Below are 27,564 nucleotides of genomic sequence, written 5' to 3' on the forward strand. Positions count from 1 at the left end.
ATTCAGCAACCAATCCAAAGTCCACAATCCGTTCTCGTTGTCCTTTCTCCGTATTTCAGGGGTAATCCAGAAAACCAGGTCCTCAGCCAAAACAGTTTGGTACACAGCGGGGTTTGTCAAACAGTCCGGGTCATAACAGGTAATTACACAGATATCTCTTAGCTTTCTCTCAGTCTCCGCAACACGCATTTCCCTCTCGGTACTTTGTGCTGTTTGTGCAAACCGCGTCCCCTTTTATCCCCATGCACTTAATGGCTTAATGAAGCCCAGGCTTGCCTCGTTGGGGCAGGAAGTCCATATAAGGCTCAGGGGTCGAGCCAGCGGGCTGCAACATATCTGCCCTCAATTACCACTCCCTCACCTCTCCCTGCTGTCTGCCACAGTAGGTTAAGTGAGGGGTTTTAGCACGCAATACCACTTGTGTTCTGTACTCAGAGTGCTGAACATTTTAACAAGGGCATTGACCGAAGCACTGGATTCAGAAAATAAACGTATTTTTACTTAATTGTTGCTTGCCCGACAGTGCCTCCTTGAGTTTTAAATACACTGCTGTCTGAGTTTTAATCACAATATAAACTGCTGCTGGGTCCGTACAGCCTGCTCACTGCTTATTCCTGTCTTTTAATGTATAAACACAGTGTGCAGATGTTCCCCTGTCATACAGCACTGCACTGCTGCCCTGCTCTCCCTGGGAGTATCGGGGTTCCCCCACTCCCTGCCCACTGATCCCTTAGCAGTGTGCAGCACCAGGGGGTCCTGAGACGACCTCAGCACAGGGGCTCAGCTGATCCCTTAGCAGTGTGCAGCACCAGGGGGTCCTGAGACGGCCTCAGCACAGGGGCTCAGCTGATCCCTTAGCAGTGTGCAGCACCAGGGGGTCCTGAGACAGCCTCAGCACAGGGGCTCAGCTGATCCCTTAGCAGTGTGCAGCACCAGGGGGTCCTGAGACAGCCTCAGCACAGGGGCTCAGCTGATCCTTTAGCCCGTAGTGATGGATGACAAAGGGATTTTACATTTATGCAACCTCATATTTGTACCCCAGTGAAACAGGAAACTTCTGCCACCTGGGTGTGATTAGGATCAGTGTGAAGGTCTACTCTCTCACTCTGGATGGTGTGGGAGAGATGAGAGTGAGGGGGGCAAATGCCTGTGAAGAGATCTACAGCTGCACGACCAAATCTCTGCCATAGCATTTCCACAATCTGGGGATGGAGACACCATTCCTCGTACAGTGGGTTTCTCCTTGTCAGCAGATCAGCGCTCGTGTTCAGAATTCCTGGAACATCAATCAATCAATCAAATTTCATCTGTATAGCGTATTTCACAGCAATTGTCACAATACGCTTGGCCTAGACCCCCACCGGAGCAAGCCTAAAGCAACATGGGTCACGCATAACCACAGAAAGTGACGGCTGCTCCAGACCAACAGTCTGTGGGCTAGACCATGGAGCTGGAGGGAGCGCATGCCACCTTGGTGAATGACATATGCTACTGCAGTCATTATCACAGCGTACCAGCACATGATGTTGCCTTAGACGGGGAAGAAAATATCTGAGAGCTGTCCATATAGTTAATAGCTAAAAGAAAATTAATTCACCAGGTGACCTTCCTGAGACCCCCACCCCAGAGAGGGATGTGTGTGTCCTCATGTCTTTCCTCATGAGAACGATTCTGAGAGGGTTCCCTGAGTGTAAAAGTCTGTGTTTTCCCAGTGACACAGAGTTACAGAGTGCTTGTGTGCCACCGTGAGACGGTGATGGAGATCGCGCACAGGGCTGAGGTGGAGGGATGAAATCCACCTCATAAAGCCCCTCATTCTTAACAGCACCAGTGGCAAAACCTGAGAGGCTGACACCATCAGCTCTTGTAGTCTGAGGCATGTGTGATACTGCACTATTGAGCCCCATTTGAACTGAGAGAGACAAGCTCACAAGGATACAGAGTATAAATCCACTCCCAAGAACGTTTCACTCCGGGATGGGGAGAGATTGCTCTTGGGGAGGTTTACTCTGAAACCAAGAGGCAACAGATGTGTCAGAACTCACTGAGTGTCCTGCACAACTCTGGGTTTTGAATTGGCAATAATCAGCCAATTGTCTGTATAAGTCAGTATTCTGATCCTCATTAGTCTCAGTGGAGCCAGACCCACCTCTACACAAATACAGAACACCCGTGGACTCAGGGAAAGGCCGAAGGGTGGAACTGTGTATTTGTAGCAAACACCGAGATGGGCGAAGTGGAGGAATTTTGTGTGAGGGGGATAAATGCCTACGTGGAAGAAGGCATTGTTCTGATTTACTGATGTGAAACTGGGATGTTATGTTAATCAGTTAAGTGTTCATTCTTAATAACAATGTTGATTGATGAATTTCTATAGATTAAACAGTTAATTTTCAATAAACCATTTCAATGTATAACCTAATGTTGGTGATTAGATTTCAAATTAAAGAGACGTTTCTAAAATGTTAAATTAGAGAGTCACGGTTCCCTTGACTGGCAGCGTTAGTGAAACGTTATTGGTCCATTCCTGGAACATCAGTGCCATCTGAGCACGTCTTCTCAGCTGCTGGTCTCACCTTCAGCAGACTGCACACCAGACTGGCCCCAAAGCACGCAGACATGCTCATACTCCTTAACAAAAATGCTTAAGTATTATGCTAAGCATATTTTAAGTCATTCTTTTTATAGGCCATGGAGTAGATTTTAATCTAATCAGTTAATCATTATTAATCAATTATTGGGTGCCGACGATTGATTAAAAGAACCTCTTAGCGCATTGCCCTAGTGGTAGGCACGCCCGCGTGCCTAGATTACTAAAGTCAAACATTCGGTGCTACTGCAACCAAAGTGTGAGATGAAAACAGAAACGCGTTGTTTCCGTTTCATTAGTAGACGATACATGACAACTATGCCGAAAACGGAGTTTCGCAGCCCCACCATTGTCGCTCCCGTCGTTCATTTAACACACACCCCCTCCCTGCAGTCTCATCTACAAAACACCCCCACCCTTGACATAATGGACAATATTGTCTATCTTGGCATTCATAAAAATATTCTTTCACCACTAAAAAATCGTATTCCGTCATAGCAACAAGATAAACCCGACAATAGCCCTAAGATATGCCTATACAGCAGTGAAAACGCTGCTCACTGAATAACGAAATAAACGAGAAAAAGTTTTTAAAATGATACCATGTCATTCTACAGTCAATATCTGGGACTAAATATTGAATAAATATAAAACCTTACTGTTGGTTTTACGTGTAGAGATGTCCCTTTTGAGACTGCGTGGTCATATATTGTCTTGGACAATCCGTTTGGGAAATATAGGCGCATCTGTGACGCCTGGGTATCTTCCAAAATAGCTGTGCGTAACACCACACCTGTTGTTTACGGCGTCGTCGCCCTTTTTAGTACAGTCTGACTAGATTTACAATTCATTTATTCGGTAGGCGAGAGTATAAGCTTTCTAACGATGTATAACATGTCTAATTCTGCTTTCGGAATAGCGTTTTATAGGTCAGCGTAACAGAAAATATTCTTAGCATAGCATTCACTTACGCAATCACACTCTGTTAGCAGACAAATACGATGCACCTAACGAAACATGTTCAAGGATATTTCGTAATTTCTAGGAAAATACTATATTATTGAGGACTTCTGAACATAGCTAAGCCATATGTTTGCTGATAGACCTAGCTGACATCGTTTTCTGGAGCAAAACAGAAGCGAATAGAACAATATAATTGATACTGTCTCTCTGTCTCTATCTACTGAACATAGAGGAGATTTCACCATTGCTATGTAAGTATTATCGTTCAAAATATTTCGGTTATATACGTTCTTTTTGAAATTGAGTATTTTAAATAGGTTAGTGGTGTTATATAATGTAAATATTTCACACTGTAATGTAGCGTTAGACGGAAGTGTAATAGTTTTTGTGAAGCATGCAACAGTGATGACGTCAGAGCTGGAACATTGCCAAAACGTGGTGGACGGGTGAAATTGTTTCATGTTGTCCTCATCCCATACAATAAAACATACGAGAGTACAAGATAGAAATACACACGAGTTAATTATTACACATTTAGGTATTGTACCGCATTGTGTGACAATGTTTTTGCATTATTTTTTTAATCTGTAGCAATGTTTCATCTTAAACCCTCATAAGGGGCTCATTTATATGCTTTATAATGGACAAAAAACATTTTATTCAATTTTGGAGAGATTTTGGATATGTTTGTCAAAACAATTGCATTTGTGGCACTTTATTTCTTCCAAAATTATGAATATAAACTAATCTGTGTTAGTATTGTAAATTGTACAAATGTCTTGCTTCATTTTAAGCCATTTTTCAAGTCTCTGTGGTGTTCACGTCTGGAGTTATAAAGCTTTAAATAGGGTACCCCCTAAATGGGCAAGGATTGGCAAAATTTGGCTTGTTCCTTAAGAGGTTAAAGAATTGCACAAAATTTTCCAGTCGTTCTGACATATTGAATGTGAAAGAGTGCTGTATGTTAAGATTTTGAAATTATATTGCCTCAAATGTTTGTTTAGCACTGAGATCCAAGAAAGGAAGTTGAGAACCGTCCTTCTTTGGGAGCTGGAAATAATGAAAAATAAAACTATGTTGGTTCGTCTCTGGGAACCACACGTATTTCCCCCTTTTTGTAAGAAAGAAGAATTTATTCCTCTTAAACATGGGGCGCTCTCTTGTGTTTGAGAGTAAATGACTCTGTTGAAATGGGGGTTTCACTGTGAACTGGAGTCTGTAGCCCTTGGCTAGTGTAGCGCTGCAGTGTCCTATATGCTTTTCCTGGAGGGCAGTAGCCTCCTTTCGCATTGGACACGCTACTGTCTGTCAGAGCTAAAACTTGGTGCAACTGGATGCTTCTATGGAGGTCTGGACCGGAAAAAAATATGAGAATCAGAGACTCTTTATTCACTCAGTGAGGGGAAAGCCAGCACACCGCTGTCCAGGTCTGAGTGCGGAGTGGAGGTGCTGAAACTCAGCCCTGTCCCTCCGGTGCTGTCCAGGTCTGAGTGTGGAGTGGAGGTGCTGAAACTCAGCCCTGTCCCTCCGGTGCTGTTCAGGTCTGAGTGTAGAGTGGAGGTGCTGAAACTCAGCCCTGTTCCTCCGGAGCTGAGTGGTGGCTGATGGCAGGGAGGTGCGGGGCTCCAGAGCCCCACACCACAATACTTATATATGAGCATGTGCATTACTTCCTGTTACAGTGAATCTGCCTTTAGCTGTGTATTAGCTTGCAGTGCTGTGGAGGTTTGTCAGAAAACCAAAGGAAATAAGCAAAATCACTGTCCACTCTGAAACATGTGTGTTGCCTTTTACATCTTTACTTTTGGTGGTGGCCAAACATCTTACAGCACTGAAACTGAACTCACTGTCCACTCTGAAATATGGCAGCTGCATGTCTGGTATGGGATGGGAGGGTTAAGCCAAGAGAAAAGATCAAAGGTAGATGAGCCCTTTGCCCCAATTAAGAGAACTTACAGTATAGGAAAGGGGACATTTGGGTCAGAATTACATCTGTAGAACTGTCCAGAGTTCAGTCCAGCAGGATGTTAAATTTTCAGGTGCAAATACTGCAGTTGGAGAGTGTAGCAGGGACATCTTGGGAGAGCATCGTCAACCTTAAATACTCAGTTTCACTCTTCATCGCTGAACACTGTCATTGGCACATTTCCCATATTAGATACATGCTTCATGTTTTTCCCAATAAACTCGATCCTCCTCACTGATGTCGAATCTGAAAGCTGCAGTGCATGTATTTGCTTTATTATTGCGTTTTATTGGTGAAGTTACGGTACATTATCTCAGCTGAGGTCAAAAAGCATTGTTTAACAATTTCAGCGTCCGTGAAAGCCTTTTTATGCCTAGCTAAAAATCCATGCGATCTCGTAGTGGCCCGGTCGATTTCTCGGCAACCGAGACTGATCTCACCATCATTTTTTGCTGCTCAGTCAGAGTCTGTGTCAACTGTTTCATTTTATTAGTCGTCAGGTTACTACCTGCGAGTACAACATGTTGTACTTGGCGTGAAAAGAACTAAAGTGGCATTCAAAGTTAGACCGTTTACAATTGGCACTAGTCTTCTGGCAAATTAGACAGAATGGAGTGGATTCGTATTGCACGAAGAAAAACTCATTATCCCAGGGATCAATCAAATTAAGGCTTTTCTGGGTAGTGAGTAGGGGTGGACGATATAGACTTAAAACTATATCACAATATTTCATGGTATTTTTGCGGTAACAATATAAATGATATATGAAAATATTACCATTCAACACTATCTTTTGGCCACAAGTCACATCAGCATACAGTCTTGAGAGCTGTGCAAACAAAACATTGATCCAAAAAAGTTAAACTTAATCCTGACCATCATCAAATACTAAACTATACCAATTAAGTAGGCTAAAAATAGAATATGAATTTTATTCACAAATTAAAATTTCAGTGAAAATGCAAACACCAATACTTGGAGGATTCATAATCTAACCCCAGGAAAAACAAATGGAAATGGTTTTTTGGTTGTAAAAATATGTTCTTCTGTAAAAGTATTCAGATTCCGACTTTAATCATATACTACATACAAAAATGAAAACGTAAACACTTATACAACCTCTGTTGTAGTGTCATGGCACAAATAGTCGTAAAAATAGTGCAAACAGCAAATCAAAAAGTAACAATTCCAATCTGTCTTCAGTTAGGTTACAAAACTACAAAACAGTGCAAAAACAACCTGATAAATTAACAACAAATTAACAAATAAAAAAGAAGTTCAATGAAAATGTAAACACTGATATACTCTGAAATTGTAAATAAAATAACTTGTGTCAGAATGACGTTGTGGCTGGAACATGCCACAAATTAGGTATGCAAGGTATACACACATACTACTAAAGCATGTGATTCAGGAAGAGGTAGCTATCAAAAAGAGAACAGGACATCACAGATTAAGATTTTTGGTTAAGAAGACTAGCATTTTAACAGTGGCTGGTTTCAGAGCAGACGTTTGGCATGTTACTGTATTTCCCCCAGCACTGAATAGCCTCTCTGAGGCTGTACTTGTGGCAGGGATACACAAGTACTTTTTGCCAAACCACTGATCTTTCTGTGTTAGAAAGGCTGGTCAGATCAGTAGCTGGTTTCTTGAAAAAGCTTCCAAGACTCTTCCTCTGCCTCTTAGATGCACTTTGGGCTTGTCCTTTAGATCCAGGTGATTTTTCAGAGGCAGCAGTGTCACTTGGCATGACAGAAAGGATTCTACCTCTCTGACTACTCTGGCTTTGATGACCAGGATCTCTTCTTGACTCATGTGCTGAGTGCGAAGTGTGGATCAGCATTGTTGCCATGTTGATCAGTTTCTCAATCTCTGGGTCCTTGTACTTGGTGTTCAGATAGTTCAGTATTGAACTTTTAATTGTCTTGGTGAGATCTGTGTCTTCATCTTTCCCCTGTAGCAGCTCACTGTTGAGTAGTTGAAGAACAGGCTTCAAACATGACACAGTGACATAATTTTCAGCAGAGAGAGCATCTGTGAAATCAAGGAGAGGCCCTAGTGCCTTACTCACAGAATCAAGGACATCAATGTCCTGCCATGTAGGCACCAGATGCCTCGTTGACCTATCAGCAGCTAAGACTTGTGGAGGGCCTTTTCTTGTTCAACAGTCGCTGAATCATCTTTTGCCTTGATCCCCATCGTGTTGGAGATTCCGTCACCAGTTTATGCTGAGGGAGGCCAATTTCCTCTTGAGCATATTTGAGTGCCCACTGCCTTTTCCAGCTGTACGAGAATGCACTGATGACCTTTTTGCAAACTCCCACAGCTTTGTCAATCCTGGCATCCCTCATGCTTCTTTCTGCAAAAAAAACAACGAATGAGAGTTCAGTTAAATATTAATTTAATCATGATCTTAAATACACACAATACCTACATATATAATTACCTCTTATGTCTGTGCCATGTGTCTGTATGTTTTAATATCTTTTTTTGATGTATTACTTTTCAAAAAGTATAGTTATATGACTGTGGGCAACAAAGGAAGTTGTCTCTGCAGATCATTAAAGATTAAGCTCATGCATGCTCAACGTGCATGCATGAATACACTGACATTAAGAGAGAAAGACATGGAGAGAGTAAGCTTACCAATAGCAATATGTAGACAGTGGCCAAAACATGACAGTCTTGTCCACATGTTCAGGGCGGTTGCTGTCACCACGTTAGCTCCACTGTCCGTTGTCAGGCACACCTGTTCTCCTCGTCTAGATTCCATGCTTGAAGAAACTGCTTTGAAGCACTCGCAATGTTCTCACCCGTGTGGTCATTTGGGAAAAAACTTGTCTCGAGGCAAGAGCTGTTCAAACTCCAGTCGCTGGTTATGTAGTGGACCGTGAGGCTAATGTATGGCTCCATCACTCGGCTACTCCACATGTCTGTGGTTGAGGCATAAAACTCCACTGTAGACAGCGTTGTTTGAACCTACCGCAACACCCCTCTCACACAACTGGCAGAGCAGTTTTTGAAAAATATTTCCTTGGTTGTATCTACGATCCGTTTTCTGGATCATTAGCCTGAATCCCTCCTTGTCAACATGATTGTCTTTGGCTAAGAAAATGCCACCGCCTCCGTCAGTTCCATCATACCCTTCTGAATTAAAGGAGTTTGCTTAACGTTACTTGTTTCTGCTTTCTCCTCGCTCAACTTCTGGCTTTCCTCATATTCTGATCGGTTCTTTTGCTTGAGGTGGTGGAACAAATTTGATGTGTTTCCACCCTTTGTTGATATGGGTTTTTGACACACTTTACAAATCACAGATGTTTGATTCACATATGATCTTTTGTATCTGAACCACTTCCATATTACGGAGGAAGCTCCTTTTTTTGGGATGAATTCTTCCTCCTCGTCTAGGGTTGGAGCTCCGCCTTCCGCCATGCTTGTTCTCATTCTACGTGTGAGATGGTCAGATGCCCAAACGCGTCATCAACTATATCGTCAATATCGCGGGATGACAAATTCTTATCGTGGGGAGGAATTGTACGGTATATCATGGACGATACAATATGGCACAGCCCTAGTAGTGAGACTGTATAAATATCCCTAGGCATGACCAAGACCTGTATTATTTTATTTAATAATATATGCTTGATTTTTGCAAATCATGATCAATGATCCTGAAAGTGAAAGTTACAATATGCCCAGTGAGTAACCCAGTTAGGGTGTTACCTGAATACTTCAGGTTACTGACATAACCCCAGTTCTCTGATACAGAGAGTGGAGAGATCCACCTTTGAGGAATGACATCTGGTAATGACCTCCACAGGAGCATCCAATTTCACCAAGTCTGGCTCTGACAGACAGTAGTAGCCCATTTCACTCCTTTTAAAACCTTTATATTACTTAAATCGTTTTCATATATTCATGGCATGCTTTCCCGGACGGTCAATGGAATAACTCCAAAAGCGCAAAGCCCAACCATCTAGCACTCCTTATATTTTCAATAAAATGATAACAGTATTTTAAATTCAAAAAGCATTTATCCCTGGTCTGATGTTCGTGTGTCTATTAGGGTTCATGTTGTAGTGTTTCTAGTATAGTTGTAGTGTAGTTCATGTTTCTATATCTTTATGAGCCTTCCGATTCTTACACTTGGTATAATGGAAGACTGGAATTTTTAAATGTTATTACATTAACTGTTAAAGTATTACATTATTCATCAAAAAACTGTTAAAAGTTATTACATTTACCGTCAAAACTTATTACGTTAGCCATTAAATATTTTATTGCATTAGCCATTACATTTACATTACATTTATTTGTCTGTCACTTTTATCCAAAGCAATATACAATTAGTGCATATCGAAGGTCATTGGAACAACTACAAAGCACAGGTCCGATAAGGTACAATACTCATTATGTAACAGTTATTCATAGCCATGAACACAGTAAGTCCAGTTCATGCAGTAAGCATAGGCTAGGTCAGAAAGTAATGTTACGTCAAACTAGAAGGTACGATACTCATTATGTAACAGTTATTCATAGCCATGAACACAGTAAGTCCAGTTCACACAGTGAGCATAGGCTAGGTCAGAGTGTAATGTTACTTCAAAGTAGAAGGTACAATACTCATTATGTAACAGTTATTCATAGCCATGAACACAGTAAGTTCAGTTCATGCAGTAAGCATAGGCTAGGTCAGAAAGTAATGTTACGTTAAACTAGAAGGTACAATACTCATTATTTAACAGTAATTCATAGCCATGAACACAGTAAGTTCAGTTCACGCAGTAAGCATAGGCTAGGTCAGAGTGTAATGTTACGTCAAAGTAGAAGGTACAATACTCATTATGTAACAGTTATTCATAGCCATGAACACAGTAAGTTCAGTCCACGCAGTAAGCATAGGCTAGGTCAGAAAGTAATGTTACGTCAAACTAGGAGGCAAGATAACGAGCTACAACATCAAGATAATGATACAAATGTAATATGAGTGCTGATTGGAGGTGCATGTGTAACATGAAAGTGCTACAGGAATAAAGTAGATGGGTACAAGTGATAAATGATTCTAGTTGGGAGTACCCTGCAGAGTAGTGATAGTTAGTTAGTCCTGGTACAGACTGAAGAGATGCGTCTTCAGACTACGGCAGAAGACGGGCAATGACTGAGTGGTTTGTAGAGAAACAGGGAGTTTGTTCCACCACTAGGGAGCTAGGGTGGAGAAGCTTTGTGAGAATCATTCACCCGGATGGCAGATAGTGCAAGTCGCCCTGCTGTAGAAGAGTGGCGTGGTCGAGCTGGCTTGTAGGATTGAATCATTTCCTGTAGGTAGGCAGGCGCTGTCCTTTTGTGTAGGTGTGTTAAGAACCTAATCCTGGTGATGACTGGTAGCCAGTGGAATGACCTCAGTAGGGCAGCCACATTCTGAATCATCTGTAGTGGCTGTATAGCACAAGCCGGCTGGCTTGCAAGGAAGGAGTTGCAGGAGTCAAGACGGGAGGTCACCATACTCTGGACATGTAGCTGGGTGTAGTGCGTTGTCAGGTATGGTCGAATCCTCCTGATGTTGTACAGGAGGAATCTGCAGGACCGAGATTTTGCCTTGATGCGCTCCTTGACGTCCACCTGGTCATCCAGGACCACCCCCAGGCTTGTTGCAGAGTGAAAGGCAGTCACTGTAACGCCGTAGTTAGTGATTGAGAGCTACTGTAGTAGGGATGTCTCGTAGGGGATGAACAGAAGCTCAGTCTTGTTGTCTCTCATTGACCAGTATAGTCGAGGGAGGGACAGAGAAGAAGATTTATGTGTCATCAGCATAACAGTGATAAGAGAAGCCGTGTGAATTAATAACTGAACCAAGAGATTTGGTGTGAATGGAAAACAGCAGAGGCTCCAGTACAGATCCCTGTGGCACTCCTGTAGCAAAGGGATGAGGAGCAGAGGCAGACCTCATCCAGGTGACCTGGTATGACCTGGGGCAGTCCCAGAACTGCCCATCTCAGCCAAGGTGGAGAGGAGTAGTTTTGGTTGACCATGTCGATTGCTGCAGACAGTTCTAGGAGGATCAGGACAGAGGAGAGGCGTGAGGAGGGCAGTCCCTGTTGAGTGCCCAGATCGAAAGCCAGACTGGCGAGGACCAGGCAGGTTAACCGGCAGTTATTACATGAAAGAGGACCAAGTTATTACATGAACTGTTTTTATTATATTAACTGTTATATTATTATATTATATTATATGTGGCTCTGATTTGTTTGCTTTTTACTTTAAATAAGATATGGCCCTGCATTCAAATCTGAAATGGATCCGTATTTGCCAGGAAAAAAGCTAAAATTCCCTTTTTTGCATGAGGGTGCTGCCATCTTGGAACAAGGTAGTTTGTGACGTCATTGGCATTAGTCTCGTCTGCTCAATTTTTACTGCTAGATGGCTGACTTTCAGTGAGCTCAGCGACGAATCAGGAGGAAAGAAACAAAACAATAAATGCATAGAGAGTCCTTTTGTATTGCCCCAGGGTGCTCAAATGAGTATTACTACACAATACCTATAATTTTCATGAACTGCCTCTGACGAGACTGCAACCACTGAGCTGCTGGCTGCTCTGAAATGGCAGAGTCCATCTGTGGGACGGGACGATGGGTCTGCGGTGATGATTTGTTTTTCAGACCACAACCTGGCTGAAGCCAGATGCTGTGGTTGGGCGGGAGGGCAAAATTAGCAATGAACTTATCTACAGTATGTCAGATATCAAGTGTTTATATTATTGGCCTCAGAGAGAGAAACAGTGAACTGGATACAATATTGGCTTTAAGACTGCTACCTACCCTCCCCTCCACGAACATTAAAGGAACATCCTTTACGCCACTCTGATACCCTTATCTAGCCAGGCGATCTATGGGTCCCACCTCCTACAGAGTTTGTCTCAGGAGAGACAAACCAGAAGACAAAGCTATTTACAAGGCCAGAGGCCCAGTGTGGCTACAGAATGAACAAAGATCCGGTTCTATTTGATCTTAAGTTTAAATGCAATCTGTGACATTTTATTGAAATCGTTGACTGAAAACTTTGTTTATGTTAGAAGTACCAATGAACTTCCATGGTTTTTATTGGTATTCAATAGCTTAACTGAATTACCTCCTAATATATTAATGTTTGGTCTTGTTAGAAACGGACTAAATTCCTGAATATTTTGTTAATAATATGGTTCTTAGCCATACGTTCAACAACATTAGGTCACTTTCATTAATAAGTACACTGTCAGCTTTTAGATAGGCCAGTCCTTGTCATAAATGAGTCTGTACTTTGTTAAGGTCTGGCTCTTCAGTCTTTCTTTTCTGGTAATCTAAATTTAGCATCTTGTTTGATGTCTTCTGTTTTGTTTTGTAACTTATAAGTAGACCTGATATAGAGTTTGTTTTGGTTTGTCAGTTGATTCCACCAGGTTACTGACCTATCAATGATTGAATTCATAATTGTCATTTTCAATAATACTTGTTAAATTAAATCACGTAAAATATATTTTATTTGTAGATTAAGTGAGGGGTTTTAGCACGCAATACCACTTGTGTTCAGTATTCAGAGTGCTGAACAGTTTAACAAGGGCATTGACTGAAGCACTGGATTCAGAAAATGAACATATTTTTACTTAATTGTTGCTTGTCCGACAGTGACTCCTAGGAGTTTTAAATACACTGCTGTCTGAGCTTTAATCTCAATATAAACTGCCGCTGGGTCCGTACAGCCTGCTCACTGCTTATTCTTGTATAATTTAATGTGTAAACACAGCGTGCAGATGTTCCTCTGTCATACAGTTCTGCACTGCTACCCTGCTCTCCCTGGGAGTATCGGGGCTCCCCCACTCCCTGCCCACTAATACCTTAGCAGTGTGCAGCACCAGGGGGTCCTGAGACGGCCTCAGCACAGGGGCTCAGCTGATCCCTTAGCAGTGTGCAGCACCAAGGGGTCCTGAGACGGCCTCAGCACAGGGGCTCAGCTGATCCCTTAGCCCGTAGTGATGGATGACAAAAGGATTTTACATTTGTGCAACCTCATATTTGTACCCCAGTGAAACAGGAAATGGTGAAAGGCAGCAAACGGTTCTTGGGGACTGAGATCAATTTTTTTAAATCGAATTTCATTAGATGCCACTTTGTTTGGTTTTATTTTAAATATTCTTTTGGGGTGCCAATAATTTTGAATCCTATGTTTTTGAGAAAAATACTATTTTCGTAGTTTTTTTTAAAATAAGAATTGTGTTTTATAAAGTGAAAGTAAGCAGTTTCCACAAATGTTGGAGCAGAAAATTAAAATCATTATGTTTAAATGTTTCTTTTATATAATCATTTATGCTCATTTTAATGAAGAGTGCCAATAATTCTTCTTTACTTGAATGTATGAACTCTTCTTTGTAGACTGAACAGCTGTGAACTCACAAAGAAGTGCTGTAATATTGTGGCCTCAGCTCTCCAGTCATCAAACTCACCCCTGAGAGATCTGGACCTCAGCTACAATAACCTGGGAGATTTAGGAGTGGAGCTGCTCTGTTCTAGATTGAGGAGTCCAAACTGTAAACTACAGAGACTGGGGTGAGTAGTGTTGTGTACTGTGTGATCTTAACTAAATAGAGTTTGTGATTATGGTTCTATTCAGTGAAATTATAAAAAGCATTTACTCCACTCTCTTTCACACACTGAACTTTTGATGAAGATGAGTTTTACTCCTTCATCACACACCTGTGTGTGCTGCAGGATTGTGGTCTTTCTGAAAGGATTGTGAATAAAATGGTATTTTATTCTGCTGGTAAAACCAGGCATTAACTCACCGGCAGGGTATGTGTGTACATCTTGGTGGGAGAGTGTCCATCTGAACAACATTTGAGCTGCTGTTTAGATGCAGTGTTACATCATTTAATTTAGTCACTCTTCTGTGGTTCCAGTACCAAGTCATAGTCTAGATATTATACCACTGTAAGCAGGCATGCTGTGTGGAATAGCCTGACTCAGAGATCAATGTTCTGGCTGTAGCTCCTATCATCTAAAGGATAACATCATTTACAGGAGTATTTCTTAGATAAGTATTCTAATAACCATGCTTTCCATCCTTGCATCTCTTTATATTCTCAATTCATAATTACATTGCATTATTAAAAGATATAATACTTGTGTGTGAGTGTGTAAGGCTGGGAGTGGAACTCATGTTATGTATGTATGTACATATGCAATTATACATAAGCATTATCAACATGAAATAAAAAAAGTTCACAAAAATGTATATATTGGCCTACTAATAGAGATGAAAAACGTATTTTTCTCTGTTACATTTGTATCAATATGTTGAGGCTCACATGTGTTTTAGCTGTCCCTTGACTTTCTCCATGCAAAACTTGTAGTTAGTGGTAGCAATCCTAGTCAAACAATCAAGATGCACATCTGTGCGCCTACTATGTTTTCTTTTGACAATGCTCATTATAGAAAATGTTGCCTCACATGAGTAAGTGCTCACAAAAAAGCTCATTACCTTCTGCACACAGAGCTTTAAATGTGGATAATCTGAGGCTGGGACCATGCTCCAGAAATGAGCAACGCCTGATCTGAGCTCAGTTTTCAGTACATCTTTGACCTGCAGCTCAAGAATCTCACTTGTATTATAGCAAGGTCTGGACAAAGGGTTTTCAGAGCAGGTGTAAGGCTTAACAATGGCACATTAAAAGGGTTCTCAATGAAAGTGAAAAGCTATACCCCACAACATCTTGAAATCTCCTTTCAAATTCATTTCTTATTTCCTCCCATATGCCTGAAACTCAGCCCTGTCCCTCTGGCGCTGTCCAAGTCTGAGTGCCGAGTGGAGGTGCTGAAACTCAGCCCTGTCCCTCTGGCGCTGTCCAGGTCTGAGTACGGAGTGGAGGTGCTGAAACTCAGCCCTGTCCCTCTGGCGCTGTTCAGAGATCTTCAGTATAAGAAAATGGGACATTTGGGTCAGACTTACATCTGTAGAACTGTCAGTCCAGCAGGATGTTTAATTTTCAGGTGCAAAACACTGCCGTTGGAGAGTGTAGCACGGACATCTTCCTTAGAGCATCATCAACCTTAAAATCCTCAATTTCACTCTTCATCGCTGAACACTGTCATTGGCACATTTCCCATATTAGATACATGCGTCAAGTATATCTAATATAATAATACTATAATATACGAACTCTTCTTTGCAGACTGAACAACTGTAAACTCACACAGAAGTGCTGTAATATTGTGGCCTCAGCTCTCCAGTCATTAAATTCACCCCTGAGAGATCTGGACCTCAGCTACAATAACCTGGGAGATTCAGGAGTGGAGCTGCTCTGTGCTGGACTGATGAGTCCAAACTGTAAACTGCAGAGACTGAGGTGAGTAGTGCGGTGTATTGTGTGATCTTAACTAAATAGAATTTGTGATTATGGTTCTATTCAGTGAAATATTAAAAAGCTCTTTCTCTCTCTGTTTACTCCTCTGTCCACCAGCATTCTTTCTTTGCCCATAAATACATTAGTCCTCTATCACAACAAGCATATGAAAGCAGGATAAAACCTTATGAGGATTGCCAGGTTTGTGGTTCCTGAGCAGAATGTAAGGTTTCAGTGGAGTCTGTAATATCAGGTCACAGGTGATGACTGGATGCATGATTGACATGGTAAAAGATTGACCACCTGCATAGTAAAATGTTTCAGGCTTTTCACACATTGCTGTCTTCATCCATCTGCATTATTCACTACCTGCTATGAACTCTAATGAAATACATACATTTATTCCACTCTCTTTCACATACTGACCTTTTGATGAAGATGAATTTTACTCCTTCACCACACACCCATGTTTGCTGCAGGATTGTGGTGTTTCTGAAAGGATTGTGAATAAAATGGTATTTTATTCTGCTGGTAAAACCGGGCATTAACTCACCGGCACGGTATGTGTGTACATCTTGGTGGGGGAGTGTCCATCTGAACAACATGTGAGCTGCTGTTTAGATGCAGTGTTACATTGTTTAGTTTAGTCACTCTTCTGTGGTTCCAGTACCAAGTCATAGGCTGGATATTATAACTCTCAAATGCCCCCACTTATTTAATTTTTTGTGCAGTTTATTGGGATGGCAGGTATGCCATCCCACCAAGTTACGCCTTGGCGGGGGCATGCCCCATACCTATACAGCACCGAGAGTTTGGCACTTTTCAGGGTTCCGCACAGAAATAACCACAACAGCCACAGACACTCAGCCCTTAAAAACATTAAATTCTGCACATTCTCACCCCATTTCAACAGACAGAATTCATAAACAACTTCACATGTCCACACAATACAGCCCCAAAGTAAGGGGATTTTGCGTTTTCTCCTTCTTCTTCTTCTTCTCATTCTTCTTCTTCTTATTCTTCTTATTTTTCCTGCCGCCAATCCCACTAACAACATGTCTCCCCATTGGACATTTTACCGACACCAGCCAAATCTTCACCTACACGACCCAATCAAAAACTTGCATACACACGCAAAATACCCATACCTTTTTATTCTGAAACATTTCCTGTTTAAACAGCTAGTCTGCTGTGGCCTAGTGGGCAAGGTTATAGTCTTGGGAACACGGGGTTCTAGGTTCAAGCCCAGCTAGGAACACGTTTCTTTAACCTGCTTCTACCCTCACTAATAATTGTCTCCTACTTATCAATTATTGCTTTTGCACCATATCTACCTGCCGTTCACCGAACGTATACACTGCATTATGACGTACCGTCTGCACGTTCAGTTATTAATCGGCTACAATATTGCTAAGCCATATGGATTCAACGGGAGCTCTTCTGTGCTTACTGGCCTGTGTTCTTCTTTAAAACCACGGGCAGGTTTGCTAATGATATTTCACGCATTGCATAGCTATGGCATGGTGCTGCACTAACAAAGTCACAGACTGGTAAACCTCCGGTTGAAGGATTGAATCCTGCCTCACCCTCAGGCAGATCATTTCCTCTTTTACACTAACGTTTTCTTACGCTTATATTTGCTTTACCAAAACTCACTCACGGCCACCCATATGCATTTCATGACGGCAAATGTATTCCTTTTATTAAAAAGTTACACCAGTTCACCACTCTGCCATTTCTACTAACTATATTTCTTCACTTGGCTACCGTACAAAACCTCCTTATCGGCAAACGCCACGTTTCTACATTCATGTCACCTCGCCCTGTTCTCTATCTAGCCACATACAAACTATTACTACATATGTACATTCTGCAACTCCCCATTAAAACACTACATTTCAAATCATGACTCACTCATAATTATAACTACTACTGAACATGAGAAAAACACATCAGTGCAATACATTTCACGTTACTGAACCCTCCATTTTAACGGCTCGTATTTCATATCGACTGTTATATATACCATTCGATATGCAAACTAAGCTCGCTCATGGTCACTTCATTTACTTTGCACTATAGTCTGTGATCATGTCAATCTCACCTACATGCCCATTCTGCTAAAAACATATTGTTTCAACGACGCAATTTCATCATTTCATCCTAATTTCTCTCACACTGTTGTTATTTTCTCATACGCAAAGCCTGCTGGGACATATGCGTCTGCTCCTATTCTCCACTATCAAGTTTTCCGGTTCTAGCTTAGCAAAACAGCGAAGAGGATTCCCACCTGCAGATAAGCCTATCAAAATGCCTTATAAACCTTACAAACACTAAAAGTGCATCTCCACGAAATAACAGACAAAGGAGCAGGACAGCAGGGTACACAAGTTGCGACCTAGGGAGCTCTAATTTTACGGGCTTGCTGATTCTTTTGTCAATCAAGGCTCGTTGGATGGCCGTCAAATCCGTGAGTACATACACGGGCCATATTTCACCTGCGTTTCTGATGCGTTTACACTTACGCCACCACACCGTTTGTCACAGCCACTGTTTTACATAAATAGCAAACCAAAACTGCCAAACGGTACACGCTCATCAGACTGATGAGCGTGTACCATTTCTTAGATAAGTATTCTTATAACTTTCAAATGCCCCCACTTATTAAATTTTTTGTGAAGTTTATATTACTCCACAAGGTCTACCTAACATGTTGATAGGGGGTTTCAAAAGAAAAAAAATGACTTAATACATCAGGCTTATTTAGGGGTCCAAGCAGCGAAGCTGGTGGAACCCTATTGTATCTGTTAGGATTATTAGGGGTCCAAGCAGCGAAGCTGGTGGAACCCTATTGTATTTGTTAGGATTATTATTATTAGGGGTCCAAGCAGCGAAGCTGGTGGAACCCTATTGTATTTGTTAGGATTATTAGGGGTCCAAGCAGCGAAGCTGGTGGAACCCTATTGTATCTGTTAGGATTATTATTATTAGGGGTCCAAGCAGCGAAGCTGGTGGAACCCTATTGTATTTGTTAGGATTATTATAATTATTATTATTATTATTATTATTATTTTTCTCTGCTAAAAGTGTCTGAGGCTCAGCAACCATAAGTCCTAGAGCAACCAAATTTGGCAAGTGGCTTCCTATGGCCCCCCACTACTCAGGCACTAAAAATCACCTATGTCAGCCAGATGGTGGCGCTACAACAAAGGGTTTTGCGTAAAAGGCCATAGCTCGCACACCATAAGTTAGATCAACACAAAATTGTCATTGACCTATGCATCTGAACGTGCTCTACAACTTTGCCATTGGCACCACCTATATCCGCCATATTGTTTGCCTGCCATTTTAACTTTTTCGTTGGGGCGTGGACGCTTTCTCCGCTAAAATGTCTGAGGCTCAGCAACCATAAGTTGTAGACCAAACAAATTTGGTAGGTGGGTTCCTATGGCCCCCCACTACTCAGGCACTAAAAATCACCTATGTCGGCCAGATGGTGGCGCTATAACAAAGGGTCATGTTTAAAAGGTCATAACTCCCACACCGTAAGTCAGATCAACACAAAACTTCATCAACCGATGCATCGGAATGTGCTCTACAACTTTGCCATTGGGAGCACCTATGTCCACCATATTGTTTGCCCGCCATTTGGACTTTTTTATTATTTGGGGCGCGGAAGAGCTGGAGCTCCAAATCTAGGTGTTACGACATCTAGTAAACTTCTTTACGGCAAGCGACATCCATGGCGACGCAAGTAATCCGACACCGTAGGGTCTAGTTTTTATCAGTGAGGGGAGGGTCTGAACGTCGGGGAAGCAATGGAAGACAGTGCCAGCCAGAGCGCATGCTAGGCTATTAAAGGTTTGTTAGTAAAAGCTTTTTGAGAGGATGAATAATTATTTTTCTTTGGCATGGATCCATTTGAAGACAGTATCGGGTGAGTTCGTTCAGTCTTTAAATCTGTCATTATGGTGGGAAATAGCTAAACCATTTTATTGGTAGGTTTTGAGTTTCTGTGCAATCGCGCGAAAACACACTGGTATAATAAAACAATGACGGTCACACACAGTTCGCTTCGTTCCGTTGCTACCATAACATAACAAACTATCTTGTGTCTACAGCTGCAGTTTCTCGCTGCAATTTCTAATATTGAATATAAACAAAAGACGCAATTTATGCTGTAAATCGTATTCTCAATTTAATCTATAAATTGACTGTAAGCTTAGGGTTGTAACTAGGTCATTGTTTCGTAGGTGACTTAACTCGTCTTAACTATTGCTTGTATTTTTGCATAGACTGCGTTGTTGCTGTTCTTGTTTGTGTTAGTGTTAATCAGTTTAACCTACAGGGTCCAAGTTGAACTATGCGCTTGTTCCCTGCACTTGGAACGGTAGGCTACTGCCCTCTAGGGTTTTCGACACACTTGTTCCTGGTTATGGTTATACACTTTCTTGTATGTCGCTCTGGATAAGAGCGTCTGCCAAAAGCCTGTAATGTAATGCAATGCAGTATTCCGTAGCAACAAGATAAACCCGACATTAGCCCTAAAATATGCCAATACAGCAGTGAAAACGCTGCTCACTGAATAAAGAAATAAGCTAAGATTAACTTTTTAAAAAATTATACCATGTCATTCTACAGTCGATATCTGGGACTAAACATTGAATAAATATACAATCTTACCATTGTTTTTACGCGTAGAGATGTCCCTTTTGAGGCTGAGCGGCCATATATTGTCTTGGACAATCCATTTGTGCAATATACGTGCATTTGTGATCCCTGGGTAGGCTACCTTTTAAAATAGCTGTGCGTAATACCACACCTGTTGCTTACGGCGTTGTCACCCTTTTTAGTACAATTTGGTTTGGTTGACAGTTCATTTATTCAGTAGGTGAGAGTATAAGCTTTCTAACGATGTATAACATGTCTGATTTTGCTTTTGGAATGGCGTTTTATAGGTCAGCGTAACCGAAATTTTTCTTATCTGCCAATGTCTAAATAAATAATACGGTAGGCTACTCTGCGCGCAGCACGCAGGTCGTGAGTTAATATTTCGTCTTTTGTTTCGTTTTTTCTCAGTTTATTATTTGAAATGTGTATTTATGTGTTATTATTCTATCTGTCTCTGTGGTGCTCTGAAATTTGCATTCTCTGCTAAGCTGAGCAATGGATTGGAATATGTGTCTGACGTAGTGTTGCACGGTATACCAAAACTTCAGCACTTTCTCGGTACTTAAAAAAAAAAAAAAGAAACGGTTCTGTATTAGAATATTCCGACGTTCGGTAGTTTTGAGTCAAATGTAAAAGCCAGGGAAATTTGTCTCCCGCGTTACTGATTGAGAGGATGAAAAGTGTAATTTGTCAGAGTCTTCGCTAGATGGCAGTAGCAACTAAGGTTGCCAAGTGAGGTGACCTGCGCTTGTGCATTCACTTCGCTGATACAGCGCAAGCTTCCACTCAGTTGACTTCAGTAGCAATAGGTGTTCTAATTTGTAAATATTTTATTATAGGAAGATGCTGTATTGTTATTAAAATATGCTGTTTTTAGATCTATTTAAAAGTGAAAGACCTGTTTAAAGATAATTTACTTTACAATTGTTTAATTTTTGACATATATTTAATATAGTTTTCTATGGGTTAGTGTTGTAACACTATAGGCCTATGCTTATTGATATGTTGAACAGGCTTCAACTTAAAGGTTGTTAATAAACCAGGTTTTTAATAAACTGTAAATTTGAAAATGAGGTCAACCCTTGTGGACATTACGTTTCTGATCTATTAAGGTAATTTCAGTATCGTTAGGTACCGAGTATTGAATCAGTATCGCTTCAGTATTGAGTATCGTGACACTAAACCTGGTATCGGTATCAAAGTCAAAATTTTGGTATCGTGACAACACTAGTGTGACGCTTTTTTTAGTTGCGGCATGGAAGCGCTGCAGCTGTACATACACGCTGGGCCATCTAAGTGTTACGACATGCCATCTAAGTGTTACGACATAGTAATGGCCTTTACGGGAAGCAGCCAGGACACATCCATGGTGACACAACTAAGTCATCCGACAGCATCTCTTAGCACAAAATTGGCCATAGGTCATCAATATTTTATACAATCATCATGATATTCAGTAGATATGTTGGGTGAAGGCATATGATCATGAGGAAAAAGCCATTTTAAAATCGCTCCATAGGGGGCGCGATGGTGCCAATGCTTGGACCCCTCCCAACGCCGCTTGCGGCTTTAATTTATCATTATTATTATCATCATTACAATAATAATTAAATGCAACGCAATAATTAGTGAATTATATTTGCAAACGCATGCGAGAATAAAATGAATAGATGGATTGTAGGGCAAGGACACGCAGAAAACAGGTGCGATGTGTGGAATTTTCAAAAGACACCACGTTTTTAAAAACATTTTTTCTCCATGCAAAACTTGTAGTTAGTGGTTGCAATCCTAGTCAAACAATCAAGATGCACATCTGTAAGCCTACTTCTATCTTTTCTTTTGGCAATGCTCATTATAGAAAATGTTGCCTCACATGACTAAGCGCTCACAAAAAAGCTCATTACCTTCTGCACACAGAGCTTTAAATGTGGATAATATGAGGCTGGGACCATGCTCCAGAAATGAGCGGCGCCTGATCTGAGCTCAGTTTTCAGTACATCGTTGACCTGCAGCTCAAGAATCTCACTTACTTGTATTACAGCAAGGTTTTTTTTTTTTTTTTTTTTTTCTCAACTTTATTGACTCTTAACAAATTGGGATGGAAGGTATGCCACCCTGCCAAGCTACGCCTTGGCGGGGGCATGCCCCATACCTATACAGCACCGAGAGTTTAGCACTTTTCAGGGTTCCCCACAGAAATAACCACAACAGCCACAGACACTCAGCCCTTAAAAACATTAAATTCTGTACATACTCACCCCATTTCAACATACAGAATTCATAAACAACTTCACATGTCCACACAATACAGCCCCAATGTAAGGGGATTTTGCGTTTTCTCCTTCTTCTTCTCATTCTTCTTCTTCTTCTTATTATTATTATTATTCCTGCCGCCAATCCCACTAACAACATGTCTCCCCATTGGACATTTTACTGACACCAGCCAAATCTTCACCTACACGACCCAATCAAAAACTCGCATACATACGCAAAATACCCATACATTTTTATTCTGAAATATTTCCTGTTTAAACAGCTAGTCTGCTGTGGCCTAGTGGGCAAGGTTATAGTCTTGGGAACACGGGGTTCTAGATTCAAGCCCAGCTAGGAACACGTTTCTTTAACCTGCTTCTACCCTCACTAATAATTGTCTCCTACTTATCAATTATTTCTTTTGCACCATATCTACCCGCCGTTCACCGAACGTATACACTGCATTATGACGTACCGTCTGCACGTTCAGTTATTAATCGGCTACAATATTGCTAAGCCATATGGATTCAACGGGAGCTCTTCTGTGCTTACTGGCCTGTGTTCTTCTTTACAACCACGAGCAGGTTTGCTAATGATATTTCACGCATTGCATAGCTATGGCATGGTGCTGCACTAACAAAGTCACAGACTGGTAAACCTCCGGTTGAAGGATTGAATCCTGCCTCGCCCTCAGGCAGATAATTTCCTCTTTTACACTAACGTTTTCTTACGCTTATATTTGCTTTACCAAAACTCACTCACGGCCACCCATATGTATTTTATGATGGCAGATGTATTCCTTTTATTAAAAAGTTACACCAGTTCACCATTGTGCCATTTCTACTAACTATATTTCTTCACTTGGCTACCGTACAAAACCTTCTTATCAGCAAACGCCACGTTTCTACATTCATATCACCTCGCCCTGTTCTCTATCTAGCCACATACAAACTATTACTACATATGTGCGTTCTGCAACTCCCCATTAAAACATTACATTTCAAATCATGACTCACTCATAATTATAACTACTACTGAACATGAGAAAAACACATCAGTGCAATACATTTCACGTTACTTAACCCTCCACTTTAATGGCTTGTATTTCATATCGACTGTTATATATACCATTCGATAAGGAAACTAAGCTCGCTCATGGTCACTTCATTTATTTTGCACTGTAGTCTGGGATCATGTCAAGCTCACCTACATGCCCATTCTGCTAAAAACATATTGTTTCAACTATGCAATTTCATCATTTCATCATAACTTCTCTCACACTGTTGTTATTTTCTCACATGCAAAGCCTGCTGGGACATATGCGTCTGCTCCTATTCTCCACTGTCAAGTTTTCCGGTTCTAGCTTAGCAAAACAGCGAATAGGATTCCCACCTGCAGATAAGCCTATCAAAATGCCTTATAAACCTTACAAACACTAAAAGTGCATCTCCACGAAATAACAGACAACGGAGCAGGACAGAAGGGTACACAAGTTGCGACCTAGGGAGCTCTAATTCTACGGGCTTGCTGATTCTTTTGTCAATCAAGGCTCGTTGGATGGCCGTCAAATCCGAGAGTACATACACTGGCCATATTTCACTTGCGTTTCTGTTGCGTTTACACTTACGCCACCGCACCCTTTGTCACAGCCACTGTTTTACATATATAGCAAACCGAAACTGCTAAACAGTATACGCTCATCAGACTGTACAAATTCACACAAGGACAGCCATAATCCACAACCGTTTCTTACAGGGTCACTTCGCATTTCTCACTCTCATAATAAAACGCTTTGCAAAAAGAAATGATATCTCATAAAAAACCAAAAATGCCAAGTTACTCAAAAGTATTGATATCAAAATGACGCCAAGTTACGGTACTACAAACAATATAGGCTATCTTGCCTCACCAAAATTAAATAAGATGTATTCCAAAGCAATTCTACCCAATATTTCCTCAGTTCTTTCAAGTCACTTGGCCCTGTGTTTTGTAATCTTACCATTTTACAATGTCATGCAAACTTTGTGTAAGATCAAAGAATCAAATATTTCGAATTGCCTCATGGAACACATTGAAATTCATGTACAAAACTGCTGCTGAGTAACTACAGGAAGCATATTTCTCCAGAAAACATTTTTATACTTGCTTCTGAACTGAATTTGAGTACATGTACATTTGCTACGTAGAATAAATACTGCATGACAAATGCATATTGTACATACATACATAGAGAACTTCTTTATCCCCATGGGGAAATTTCCCTCGCAGCATGTTACATTCACATTTACGAACACACACTTATACCAAGACACATACTATCATTCACGCAACAGAAAGGCTGGGCAGCGAAATACATACATACCAATACAAATTGGACATATACACGCCTATTCAATCAATCTTGACTGTGAGAGAGCCATCCACACATATGTTTGGCCTGTCCATGTTGTGCATGCTTATACACACAGGGCCAAGTGACTTGAAAGAACTGAGGAAATATTGGGTAGCATTGCTTTGGAATACATCTTATTTAATTTTGGTGAGGCAAGATAGCCTATATTGTTTTTAGTACGGTAACTTGGCGTCATTTTGATATCAAAACTTTTGAGTAACTTGGCATTTTTGTACGTTGAAAACGTGTTTTTTATGAGATATAACAATACTATAATATATGAACTCTTCTTTGCAGACTGAACAACTGTAAACTCACACAGAAGTGCTGTAATATTGTGGCCTCAGCTCTCCAGTCATCAAACTCACCCCTGAGAGATCTGGACCTCAGCTACAATAACCTGGGAGATTCAGGAGTGGAGCTGCTCTGTGATGGACTGATGAGTCCAACCTGTAAACTACAGAGACTGGGGTAAGTAGTGCTATGTACTGTGTGATCTTAAATAAATAGAATTTGTGATTATGGTTCTATTCAGTGAAATATTAAAAAGCTCTTTCTCTCTCTGTTTACTCCTCTGTCCACCAGCATTCTTTATTTGCCCATATATACCTTACTCCTCTATCACAACAAGCAAATGAAAGCAGGATAAAATCTTATGAGGATTGCCAGGTTTGTGGTTCCTGAGCAGAATGTAAGGTTTCAGTGGAGTCTGTAGTATCAGGTCACAGGTGATGACTTGATGCTGAATGTCTGATTGACATGGTAAAAGATTGACCACCTGCATAGTAAAATGTTTCAGGCCTTTCACACATTGCAGTCTTCATCCATCTCCATTATTCACTACCTGCTATGAACTCTAATGACATCCATACATTTACCCCACTCTCTTTCACACCCTGACCTTTTGATGAAGGTGAGTTTTACTCCATCATCACACACCTGTGTGTGCTGCAGGATTGTGGTGTTTCTGAAAGGATTGTGAATAAAATGGTATTTTATTCTGCTGGTAAAACCAGGCATTAACTCACCGGCAGGGTATGTGTGTACATCTTGGTGGGAGGGTGTCCATCTGAACAACATGTGAGCTGCTGTTTAGATGCAGTGTTACATCTTTTAGTTTAGTCACTCTTCTATAGTGTCATGGTTCTGTGTTTCTGTCTGTTTTTCCCTGTTGGGCCACCAGATGGCGGCACTTCTGTTTTGTGTCCTGCTCATTCCCCTGTTGGTTAATTGTATTATTGCTTTCAATTATTTTATTATTGTCTCGTTATTTAATCATTGTCCCCACCTGCCTCTCGTTTTCCCTTCCCTCTGGTTTGATTGTTCTTTAAGTTCACCTGTGTCTTGTTACCCCTGTCTATTTAAGTTCTTTGTCCCCTTGACTCGGGTGCTGGTTCCCTGTGTTTGTTTCCAACTTATATGTATCTACCTGCTTGTGTTCTTGTGTTCTTGTGTTCTGCCTGTGTTCTGCCCTGTCTGTGTTCTACCCGTACTGTTTCTGTTCCCTGTGTCTGCTGTGCTTTTGAGTTTGAGTTTCTAGTTTTGCTTGTTTTGAGTTCCTTTACGTGTTTCCTGGTTTTTTTTTTTTCTTTTGGATTTGCCACTCGTGGCCTTTTGTTTGTTATGTTTTGTTTTGTTAGTAAAGTCTTGATTTGTATTTACATTTTTGAGTTTCGTGTTTTTTCCCAGTCTCCGCCTGGGTCCTAACCCCCGTACCGTGACATGTGGTTCCAGTCCCAAGTCATAGCCTGGATATTATACCTTTGTAAGTAGGCATGCAGTGTGGAATAGTCTGATTCAGAGATCAGTATTCTGGCTCTAGCTCCTATCATCTAAAGCAGTGGTGTCAAACTCGTGCCATGGAGGGCCGTGTGTATGCAGGTTTTCATTCCAGCCTCAGATCTTGATTATATAATTAGTTAAATTATTTGCTGAATTAGGGATACAGGTTTGTGCACAATGGTGACCCAACGTCTATGGTGACCCGCATTGTCTAAATAAAAATTTTCTTATTCTGTGCTTCAATGCAGTTAAACGCATATGGCTGAATGAGTAATTGGACTCAATTAAGGCAGCATTAATTGGTTGGAATGAAAACCTGCATACACACGGCCCTCCATGGCACGAGTTTGACACCACTGATCTAAAGGATAACATCATTTCTTAGAAAAGTATTCTAATCATTTTCAAATGCCCCCAATTATTAAATTTTTTGTGCAGTTTATATTACTCCACACGGTCTACCAAACATTTTTATAAGGGGTTTTAAAAGAAAAAAGACTTAATACATCAGGCTTTTATTATCATTATTATTATCATCGTTACAATAATTAAATGCAACGCAATAATTAGCCTGTTAT

At 41.0% G+C, this 27,564-nt stretch overlaps 2 protein-coding genes and 1 long non-coding RNA gene across 3 annotated transcripts in view; 2 read left to right on the forward strand and 1 right to left on the reverse strand.

Moving 5' to 3' along the window:
• The window catches only part of LOC135242400 (protein NLRC3-like), a 1,894,071-nt gene that overhangs the window by 418,445 nt on the left and 1,448,062 nt on the right, over window positions 1-27,564 (forward strand). The window lies entirely within an intron of this gene.
• LOC135242451 (uncharacterized) overlaps window positions 1-27,564 on the reverse strand; it is a 641,023-nt gene that overhangs the window by 189,561 nt on the left and 423,898 nt on the right. The gene's annotated exons all lie outside the window — the stretch shown is intronic.
• The window catches only part of LOC135242405 (NACHT, LRR and PYD domains-containing protein 12-like), a 237,563-nt gene that overhangs the window by 187,249 nt on the left and 22,750 nt on the right, over window positions 1-27,564 (forward strand). Inside the window, 3 exon segments of the mRNA XM_064313466.1 lie at window positions 13,922-14,095; window positions 15,718-15,891; window positions 25,502-25,675. Of these exon segments, the coding sequence (XP_064169536.1) occupies window positions 13,922-14,095; window positions 15,718-15,891; window positions 25,502-25,675 (522 nt within the window).

The sequence above is a fragment of the Anguilla rostrata genome, chromosome 16 (genome assembly GCF_018555375.3).
Source record: "Anguilla rostrata isolate EN2019 chromosome 16, ASM1855537v3, whole genome shotgun sequence".
Classification (NCBI taxonomy): Eukaryota; Metazoa; Chordata; class Actinopteri; order Anguilliformes; family Anguillidae; genus Anguilla; species Anguilla rostrata.